At 43.6% G+C, this 11480-nt stretch overlaps 1 protein-coding gene across 4 annotated transcripts in view; it reads right to left on the bottom strand.

Moving 5' to 3' along the window:
• Nucleotides 1-11212, bottom strand: part of Nf2 (neurofibromin 2) — an 82688-nt gene extending 71476 nt beyond the window's left edge. For 2 of the 4 annotated variants that reach the window (XM_032917008.1, XM_032917007.1), the window contains exon 1: nt 10635-10748. In XM_032917008.1, coding sequence (XP_032772899.1) covers nt 10635-10748 — 114 coding nt within the window. Of the gene's footprint in view, nt 1-10634 lie in introns of all 4 variants that reach the window. The other 2 variants (XM_032917006.1, XM_032917009.1) reach the window with 2 other exon arrangements.
• Between the last annotated feature and the right edge of the window lie 268 nt (nt 11213-11480).

Below are 11480 nucleotides of genomic sequence, written 5' to 3' on the forward strand. Positions count from 1 at the left end.
AAAATGCTCAGGTGATCCAAAGGACAAACCAGACATCAAGGCAATACAGCAAAGATGTCATGCCATTACCCAACAAAATCTAAGCCCACTGGCACGGTTACAAAATGGCTTTGAGATAGAATCTTATACCAAGTTCAGTAAATAATGACAAAGACAAATAAGCTGTCTTTAGTAATAAGTTCTTTCGATAGACTGTTATTTCCACTTTTCCTATTTACCAAACACTTAAGTTTCCTTCTTTCCACTTGGAGACTCCTACAGAATGTCACACATGGTAGAGAAAGGGCTGCCCGTTCCTACCGACACGCCTGGAAGACTGGTTCCCTGCATTCAAATCCCAGGCCCACCTTTTAGCAGCAGTCTGACACCCAGCACAAAAGAAAGCTTGGACAGCATGTACATGAATTACTAGTGTCCTTGTGCCAGGCCACAAGGGAGAAGGGCATTCCAGACCTATACAGAGGCTCTGTGAACAGAGGCTGAGAGAGAAGAACTGGGCCGATGGGCTCAGAGCACAGTGTGTGTGACGAAGTGTAGGAGAGGCTGAAAGAAGCAAAGAAATGGACAGGGGCTCAGGACATAGCTCCATTTATTCAAAAGCCCTTGTACACTTTTACTTTGTGCCAGGTATTGGCCTAGTATTTTCCCAATAACTCCCTACAAGAAAATCACAATTATTTCCATCTTACAGATGGTCCAAGAGAGAAGTAAAGGAATGAGTTCCTCAGAGGCAGCACCAGGGACCAAGTCCCCCAGTCTATGATTCAAGGTCATCCTCTGCTACACAGCAAGTTCAAGGCCAGCTTGGGACACCTGAGTTCCAGCCCTAGAACCCATGTAAAGATGGAAGGAGAGAGCAGAGTCCACAAAAGTAGTCATCTGGCCTCCATACGTGGACTTTCCATACATGCTCTTTCACCCCAGTAATATTTTTTTAAGTTTAATTAAAATAAAAAACTAAAACTAGGGGCTGGAGAGATGGCTCGGTGGTTAAAAGTTCTGGGCTGCTCTTCCAGAGGTCCTGAGTTCAATTCCCAGCAACCACATGGTGGCTCACAACCATCTGTAATGGGATCTGATGCCCTTTTCTGGCACGAAGGTGTACATGCAGATAGAGTACTATATACATAAATAAGTAAGTCTTAAAAAACAAAACTAGGGGCTGGGGATTTAGCTCAGTGGTAGAGCGCCACCTAGGAAGCGCAAGGCCCTGGGTTGGTCCCCAGCTCAAAAAAAAAAAGAACCAAAAAAAAAAAAAGGTTGGGATTTAGCTCAGTGGTAGAGCTTGCCTAGCAAGTGCAAGGCCCTGGGTTGGGTCCACAGCTCCGGAAAAAAAAAAAAAACAAAAAAAAAAAAAAAAAAAAAAAAAAACAAAAAAACTAGCCATGTGGTGGTAGGTTTGTACACCTTTAATCCCAGCACTCAGAAGGCAGAACCAAGCAGATATCTGAGCTGAAGGGCAGCCTGGGCTACAGAGTGAATTCCAGGACAGCCAGGGTTACACAGAGAAACCCTGTCTCATAAAACAAAATAAAACAAAATCCTAAAATTAAACAAAAATGCTAGACAACAGAAATCTTCCAGCTTTGTCAGAAGCTTATGGGGACACTACCACCCATGTAGAGCACTGTTGACTGGGACATAATATGGCTGGTGGTTTTAGTGATGTGTCCTCCTTGAATCAACAGTGGTTCCACTGAGACATTAAGTAAGCTATTTATCCTGTCTAATCCTGTTTCCCCATTGGAAACAAAGTAAATAATAACACGCATGTCCAAAATGGCCTTGATCACTACTAGGTGATGGGGACTACCTAGCCTGTGTGGGAACACAGGCTATTTATTCTTGAATGAATAAATGAAGCCCTGCTGTACCAAATGGAATCATGCATTTTAACCACTGAATACTGTACATCAAGCAGTCATTGCTATTCCCTAGTTCTTCATCCCACTAAAGGGCAGGGACCAAGCACTAACCAGAATGCTGCCTGCCTCCCCACCAGCTCATTCTTCTTCTGACCTGTTCAGACCACAGATCATGCAAATCACTACCTTATCCATAGGACACTGGTGGCAAGAGAAGGACAGTCTTTGTTCTGTAACAGGTTCCTTAGTACACACGCATGCAGTCCTAATATCCTACAACCTATAAAATAGCAACCATAATTTCTGTGTTATTATATGCCTATGTTTCTGGAGGTATAGGAATAAAGACTATACTAGAAATATCAGAATTATTCCTTCTGTTTTCCCCTCTTTGAAGGTTCTTTCCGTTATGGACAAACTATCTATGTCTACTTGTTATATGGTATAGTGACCTGTAATGTTGGCATTCAATTGATCATAGGGTTGCATCACTTTGAGCACTTCCCTGTTGTGGTTTTTGTAATAAATGATGTTTGAATATTTGGTTGTGGTAAAAACATTTAAGAAGCCAACCAACATGAGAAGGCTTTGTTTTTTATGTAATACAGTATTGGAATCTCCCACAACTCAATTTTGAGAAATTTTTCATATCTGACTCATCTCACTGATAGATTGAATTATTAGAGTAAAATTCCAGCCTAGATAAGAAATAACATAACCGTTTAGCCTCCTGGCAAATTACATTCAGCATCCACTTTCTCAAGATGACAAATATCAAATCTCTCAAGTGGAAAAATCTTCTAGAGCAACAAGCCAATTGTGCAATGCAGCAAATAGATCAAGAGAGTCCGCCCCATCTCTGCAGCAAAAATCCTGAACGCACTGCCATAAGGGAGCATGACTCACATGGCAGCTACCACCGGCTCCAAAGTCGAGTCCTTCTGGGAAGGCCACTGCCATTTGACCTTAACAAAGCCAAGAGTTCTACAAATACTGGCTTTCTTTTTCCCTAAGGTATCTGCCATCTCCTTGCATAAACCTGGCACAAAGATATGGCAGAGAATGAGACGATTTGCTTCTCTGAGCTCTAATACCACAGAACAAACTATTATTACTTTTAACAAAATATTCAAACATCATTTATAAGTAGTGTTTCCACTATAATTTGAAGTCTTAGGGAGATGCAATGACAATAAAAACCACAACAGGGAAGTGCTCAAAGTGATGCAACCCTCCTACTTTAGGCCAGCTACAGTCTCTCTGCTGCTTCTTTTTGGGGGGACTAAGCATCACACATCCTTGTGGCAAGTGTGCAGGGTCAGTACTACTGGTCCCACTTTACTGATGTGGAAACTGAGGTCTATAAAGCTCAGTCCAAGCAGAAGTGGGTAGGGAAAAGGGCGAACTTTAAGACTCAGTCTATCTTATTTAAAGTCCATGTGCTTTCTATTACTGTTCTGCTACTCAAATTGTGGTCACTGACCAGCAGCATTGGCAACATCTTGGCTGGGTGGTGGTAGCACTTGGGAAGGCAGAGACACTCTATGAGTTCAAGGCCAGACTGTTCTACAGATCCAGTTCTAGGATAGCCAGAGCTACACAGAGAAACCCAGGTTTCATTGCCATCTTCATGTCATTTGTGTGCCATCAAAGTTTGAAAGTTGGGCTGGGGGGCTGGAGAGATGGCTCAGCAGTTAAGAGCACCGACTGCTCTTCCCGAGGTCCTGAGTTCAATTCCCAGCAACCACATGGTGGCTCACAACCATCTGTAATGGGGTTGGGTGTGTCTGAAGACAGCTACAGTGTACTTATATACATTAAGTAAATAAATAAATCTTTAAAAAAAAAAAAAAAGAAAGAAAGAAAGTTGGGCGGGAGAGATGGCTCAGTGGTTAAGAGCACTGACTGAGGGGTTGGGGATTTAGCTCAGTGGTAGAGTGCTTGCCTAGCAAGCACAAGGCCCTGGGTTCAGTCTCCAGCTCCGAAAAAAAAGAAAAGAAAAAAAAAAAAAAAAAAGCACTGACTGCTCTTCCAGAGGTCCTGAGTTCAATTCCCAGCAACCACATGGTGGATCACAACCATCTGTAATGGGATCTGATGCCCTCTCGTGGTGTGTCTTAAGACAGTGTACTTATATATAATAAAATAAATACATAAAAAAGTTTAAAAGCTGCTATACTGTTATGCTTCTCTAACTGCTGCTACTATTATCCCTTCCTACAGACATGCACAGTGTTCTCGTTGGGGGGAGAGAGGGGGTGGTAGGGGTGGACATTTAATGTTTGAAAATATTTTTGTCGGGGTTGGGGATTTAGCTCAGTAGTAGAGCGCTTGCTTGCCTAGCAAGCATAAGGCCCTGGGTTCGGTCCCCAGCTCCGAAAAAAAGAAAAAAGAAAAAAGAAAGTATTTTTGTCTCACCTCGGGATAGATGGATGAATGGATGGATCGATGGATGGATGGATGGATGGGTGGGTGGAAAGGATCAAAAGCTGGAGGACTTGAATAAATATCCTATAATGCCTGTAGGTCTGGTAGCCTAAGCCTGTAATCCACACTCAGAAATCATTACAAGTCTGAAGCTAGTCTAGACTACAGAGTAAGTTTCAGGCCAGGAAGTCCTACATCTGGGCTGGAGAGATGGCTCAGCGGTTAAGAGCACTGACTGCTCTTCCAGAGGCCCTGAGTTCAATTCCCAGCAACCACATGGTGGCTCACAGTCATCTGTACTGGGGATCCAATGCCCTCTTTTGGTGTGTCTGAAGACAGCTACAGTGTACTCACATAAATGAAATAAATAAATTAAAAAAAAAAAAAAAGAAGTCCTACATAGAAAACACTGTTTCAAAAGAACAAAAAACCAAAAACAAAAAAAATCTGCAGTGCACAGTACTGCTTCCCCTTACAAAAAGTAATCCAGTCCAAACATCAGTAGTGCTAAACTGAGACACCACACCCTGGTTGAACATACTATCTGTTATTTTTTTTTTATCTACATATCACTTTTAAGGATCGCTTTTACTATTTTTAATTATATATAAATGTAGGGATATGAATGTATGTGAGTCCAAGTGCACATGAAGGCTGGGGGCATAGGCTCTGTCTAGAACTAGAGTTACAGGTGACGCTGAGCTACCTCATATAGGTGCTATGAATAGGAACCAAAGGGTCTTCTGCAAGTTGCAGTAGAATATTGTCTGTTTTTGTTTGTTTTTGTTTTTTCTTCCCAGACAGGGTCTCACTGGCTGTTCTGGAACTATATAGACAAGGCTGGTCTCAAACCTGGGAATCCACTCTGCCCCTGACTCCTGAGATTAAAGTGCCTTTTGCGATTAAAAGCGTATGCCACTTGACCAGCTAGGACATGTTCTTAACCACTGAGGCATCTCTCCAGCTGAGCATGGAGACACATGTCTATTATCCCAGCACTTGGAAAATAAAAGCAAGAAATAAGTAATTCAAGGTCATCTGCAGTTAGATACCAAGTTCAAAGCCAACCTGGCCTATATGAAACCTTGGGCTGCTTCTTTCTCCAAAAAGAACAAACAACTCAGTGGACTATCAATTGCTATCGGGCATGAGGTCCCATCTTCAGGACCTGTAAGTGTGCCTATAACGTCCCTATAAGTGTGCCACATGCATGCAATGCCCACGGAGGCCAGAAGACGGCATCAGATCCCCTGGCACTGAGTCACAGGAGGTTATGAGCCACCGTGTGGGAGTGGGAAGCAAACCTGGGTCCTCCACAAGAGCAGTGAACATTCTTCACCACTGAGTCTTCTCTCTAACCCCTGGTTTCATAGTTTTAGATCTTTTTAGTAGCTGCTCTAAAGCTTATCATATAATCTTGACTTACTAAAATCAACTTCAGGTTTAAACTAATTTAAGTGAGTCAGAAATGTTCTGATGTGGTATTAGTATATACACTATCAAATTTACACCCACAGTAACTCACTATTACAGAGATTTTTTCCATCTGTAGTCATTTCCTCAGTCTATTATAGCTTTGTTCCAACACATCTTTTCTGTTATATTATTAACAATATATTATTGTTAGCTCATGTGTAATACATACAATACATGCTATATGCCCAGCATTATATGCACTTGGACAATCACATAATTACCTCTACTATTTTCTCATGTGAATTACTGTCTGAGGTCTCTTACTTTCAGCCTAAAGAACGCCTTAACACTTTCTTGTAAGGCAGGACCTTGAGCAATAAATCCTCCTTTTGGTTATCTGTTGTCTTCATTATACCACTCTACAATGACCAAACTATATCCAACTTTGCTAGATATAATTCTTAGTTGGCCTTCTATTTTGTCTTATTCATTTTTTTTTATTTTGTTTCTTTGTGACAGAGTTTCTTTGTGTATCCTTGGCTGTCCTAGAACTAGCTCTGTAGACTAGGTTGGCCTTGAACTCAGAGATCCGCCTGCCTCTGCCTCCCTAGTACTAGGATTAAAGTCATTTGCTGCTGCTGCCAATGTCTTTCTTCTCATATTACAAATTTATAACTGGAGTTCCTCTACTGAGTATTTTAGTTCAACTACTGTACTTTTCAGCTCTAGAACTTTCACTTGGTTCTCTTTTATAATTCCTCTCGTTAGGAATTTCCTTTTGATTTGGCAGTATTATGGTACCTTCCTTTACTACTTGGTGCTTCCCTTAAGTTCTGGGAATATATAATGGCTAAATCGTGTAATCGTGTGTGGGGTGTGTGTGTGTGGTGTGTGTGTGTGTGTGTGTGTGTGTGTGTGTGTGTGTGTGAATAGATGTGTACATATGTGGTACACAGTGCATATGGATATTCAGAGGTCAAAGGTCAAGATCAAGTACCCCCCCCCCTTTTTTTTTTTGGTGGCAAGGCCTCACACTGAACCTGGGGATAAATGATTTAGTTAGACCAGCTGCCCAGCAAGCTCCAATGAGCTGCCTCCAGCACAGCTTTTTCATAGGTGTTCAGGATCAAACTCAGATCCTCATACTGTCATGGCAAGCAGTTTATGGACTGCACAATCTCCCCAAAAGCCTTTTTCGTTAATCTGACCCCTTGCTCACTCTTACTTCTGTAGCTAGCATCCTCACACCCACCTCGTCTTCCCTTGCATGGGTCATACCTTTCCAGTTCCTTTCGATAACCCAGTTTTTACTGTTTTGGACATTTCAGATAATATATTTTGGTGACTCAAGTGCCCCGTCAAGGCTTTTATTTGGTGAGGAAGGGGCAGTACTCTACCACTGTCCTTGAGTTTTTGAGGCAAAAATTGGCCTTGACCTCTCCATTTTCTGCCTCCCAAGTGCTAAGATTATAGACACAGACCATCAAATCTATCTTTAACTCTTACTATTTATTGTTTGAATGATTTTAAGAAAATCTATCTACGGGCTGGAGAGATGGCTCAGCGGTTAAGAGCACTGACTGCTCTTCCAGAGGTCCTGAGTTCAAATCCCAGCAACCACATGGTGGCTCACAACCATCTGTACTGTGATCTGATGCCCTCTTCTGGTGTGTCTGAAGACAGCTACAATATATTAATATGTAATAAATAAATCTTTAAAAAAAAAAAAAAGAAAGAAAAGAAAATCTATCTACACAGTGTGAAAGCCTATACTATTTCTCCACAGGGAGGTGTTGCTTTGGATAGTTACCTTGAATGACATGGTTTTAGTCTTCCCTTCCATGACCATGCAACCGTTACATTGTAACATTTGTAACAATGCCCTAAGGCACAACTCATACACAAACCAGTCAACTGAATTATGGTTACACTGAGGGAACTGTTCCTGAGGTGAATGTTTGATATTTATGCTTACCTAAGGAGGATTCCCTAATAATTTCTTGCAAATTGGAAAACCTGTAGTCTAGGTTGTATCTTCAAACAATCCAATCTTCTTGCACTAAAACCTAGTATTCTCAAGACTGCCTTCAGGTATGAACTTTCCCACTGTGTTTCTGGTGAATTATTTCCTTTGGGGGAAGATTAGGACAATTTGGGTTTTGCTTGTTTTTTGGGTTGACTCTTGGAGCACCTGAATGTGCTCTATTAGAGCTCTATTAGAGCTATATAGAGCTCTCTATGTCCTCTATTAGAGCTATACTCCTAGTCAGCAACTTTAAGTCCTGCCTGGTCAACTCCTCATGCAAAAGTCATTGAACCAGGATTCTAGAAATAGGGAAGGAGTCAATGCAAGCTTTTTTCTGAGTTGTTCCATTCCCCACCAAATTTAGGATTGAGTCTTTAGTAGAAAAACACAGTAGGGAGAGGTTGCAACTCGCCTTCCCTACCATCAAATAACCAGCCACCTGGTTGGTGCTGGAGCAGTTAAGTCCCAAATTACCTCAGTACACCACATCCTGTTCCACAAGTAGTAATTGAATAGAAAAAAAGAGGCCCTATCATCCAAGTGCACTTCCTAGGACTTAGCCTCAGCAACAAGTAGAGGAATCTATGTCATCAGAAGGGGAGAGCAGGGGCTGGGGATTTAGCTCAGTGGTAGAGCTTACCTAGGAAGCGCAAGGCCCTGTTTCGGTCCCCAGCTCCGAAAAAAGAACCAAAAAAAAAAAAAAAAAAAAAGAAGGGGAGAGCAGCATCAACGGTCTTGATTCCAACTACCGCCTGTCTCCTTACTGTGTCCCCATTCTTGCTGCCTTTGATGGTCACGCTTACAACCATTTCCAAAGGTTGTTTTCAGAAGTGTCTTTACCAGTTGTGGCTGAGTGTGTCAGTGGAGTTGTGATTCTGTCCTGCTTACGTCAATCCTATAGAAGAGGAACGCTCTAGAGCTGAGAAGTTCCAACAGAATCCCACACAGCTGAACTGACTGACCAGGTAGCCATGTGTAGAAACAAGCTGGCAACACCTGACTCACTGTCACTGCCTGAGAGTCAGTATCATACCGGCTCAAAGCTCAGTCTGAAGTTCAACATCTTGAGGTATTCTGCATAAAGGAAAAAAATGAGGGTTTTTTTTTTTCCACCTTGTAAAAATGAGGCTTTCACCACCTTCTGTAGCCCAAGCTGGACTTGACCTCTCACAATCCTCTCTGGCTTGCTTCCTTTTTTTTTTTTTTTTTTTTTGGTTCTTTTTTTCGGAGCTGGGGACCGAACCCCCTTGTGCTCCTAGGCAAGCTCTACCACTGAGCTAAATCCCAACCCTTCTGGCTTGCTTCCTAAACGCTGCATTTGCAGGTGTAGATACACCTGGCCAAAATATGTGTTAAAAAAATGAACAGATAGTGGGTTGGGGATTTAGCTCAGTGGTAGAGCGCTTGCCTAGGAAGCGCAAGGCCCCGGTTCGGTCCCCAGCTCAAAAAAAAACCAAAAAAAAAAAAAAAAAAAAATGAACAGATAAATATATAAATAAGAAAGATGGGGTTTTGCTCAACCATAAACCAATTGAACAACTCTGCCATCAGATTTGTTCCATCAATTCTGCCAGTTGAATACCCTTCAATTCAATTCTGACACACTCTTCTTGGAAAGTTATATCTCACTGATAAAAGCGTCAATAACACAAGACTGCCTTCTGTCTCTGAGGCCAATCACATGCTTCTGAAGCTACAAACTCAAGGGCCACAACTCCCTCACAGAACTTATTAAAAAACACTCATGTTTACCTATTTTTTTCAGAGGATATTACAAGGGGCACAAGCTTTAAATCTTGTGTCTTTAAATCTATCAGGTAAGGCAAACGGGAAACAGTGCAGAGTTTATACCCACTCCTAAAGCACATGTTCATATGGAAGCTCTCTAAGCCTCATCCTTTCAGGAGTTAATGGAGACTCAGCTATATAGGCATTGTTGATTAAATCGTTGACTAATGGTGATCAACTTAACCTTCAGTTCCATCTTAAAGATCCTTTCTGGAAACCAGGCTGATTTCTAAAACTACAATACTATAACCTGGCAATGTCATCCAACTCATTAACACACAAAAAGAAACCTAATACTTTGGAGCTTCCAAAGATTTTTAGAAGCAATAGGCCAGAGAACCAAATCAAGTATATCCTAGTGTCACAGGTACCTATCTGACTAGCTTTTCTGTTGTTGCTTTCTTTGTTTGTTTCTTGAGAGTGAAATGTGTAAATGCCTGACACTTAGCAAGTGTTTAGTGTTGTGGATACAACCCAGTGATGGGATGCCTGCATAGCATGCACAAGCCCCTTAAAACACACACACACACACACACACACACACACACACACACACACACACACACACACTTCAACAAGTGATAGCTGTTATCACCATGTTAGAAACTAGGGAAAGTAAGTGTAAGTCATTCTTTCCTCCAAGAGTTTTTCCCAAGAACTTAAAAGTCTGGAACAGGAAAAGTACAAATTTCCAATAAAACTAGGTGTAACTTTTAAGACCTAGGGAACACAGTTACCTAGTGAAAAACTCCCTGAAGTTTTTAGGCGCAGAGTTCTACACACACTGTAAACCAGTTCGTTACTACAGAAGAGCCCAGAGTTTTCCAGTAACAAATGAATGAAAAAAAAAAAAAAAAAAAAAAAAAAAAACCTTCAGGAAATGCAAAACCAAGAGACCCACTTTTAAAAAAAGAAAAAGCAACAACTAGCTTATAATCTGGCCCTAGAAAGCCGCTTCCGGCTCCAGATGAAACACACGGAATCCTTCAAGCTTCCACCTCGACTGTCACCGCAGCGAGGGCACCCCATGGGTAGGGACGCACGCCGCGGCCAGACAAGCAGAACTCCCGCGGCTCTCCGCTCATAGCCCGTCGGGGCTGGCGACCGGTTACCTCGCAGTTGAACTCCATCTCGGCATCCATGGTGACGATCCGCACCGTGAAGGTCTTGGGCTGCTTCCTCTTGAGTGAGCTGAAGCTCATGCGGGAAGCGATGGCTCCGGCCATGGCGCGGGGTACTGGCCTGGGACCCCCTCACCCCTAGGCCCGCGTTCTGGGTCTCTTAGCCCCCCTGGAGTAGCTGCACAGGCCTCAGGGCCACCATGGTGGCCGGCTGGCCGGCTGGAGACAGACCTAGGCTGCCTGGGTCCCCAGCGGCCAGCATGGGCCTGAGGACCCGGCTCTGGCCTGACGCTGGGGTACAGGACGCCGGCAAGAGAGGGCGCGGCCCGGAGCTTGAGATCGGGCTGGGGGACGCCAGGGACGCTCTTAGACAGAAATCCCAGACGGCAGTGGCGCCGACGCCGGGCCTCTCAGCGACCGACGGGGGTCGCGGGGCCGCGCAGTAGTTGGGAGCGCACACGCGCGTGCGTGTCTGTCACCGGCTCCGCTCCGCGCGCCCTCGGAAAGCGTCCTCTACCAACCCCCACCTCAGCGACCCGCCGGGTCCCCGCCCCGCCCTCAGGACTCCTAGAACGCTACACACTGATGCACCCTAACACATTTTTTTTCAAGACTCTGTGATTGGCTGGAACGCCCAAAGAAGCGGGACTTCCGCTTCGTCCCGCCTCCTCTAGACCTACTCCACCAATTGAAAGTTGCACTAAACCAGGGCCGCCGGTCTGTTCTCGGCGTTGAGTGGCTGTAGAGGCGGTCACTCCGAACGCTTTTGTTCGTAAAGTATACTCCTACTCTAGCAAGACTGGTTGAGGAGGCGCAGGCGGCTCCTTTCCCGGGAAA

Source organism: Rattus rattus, chromosome 11 (genome assembly GCF_011064425.1).
Source record: "Rattus rattus isolate New Zealand chromosome 11, Rrattus_CSIRO_v1, whole genome shotgun sequence".
NCBI lineage: Eukaryota > Metazoa > Chordata > Mammalia > Rodentia > Muridae > Rattus > Rattus rattus.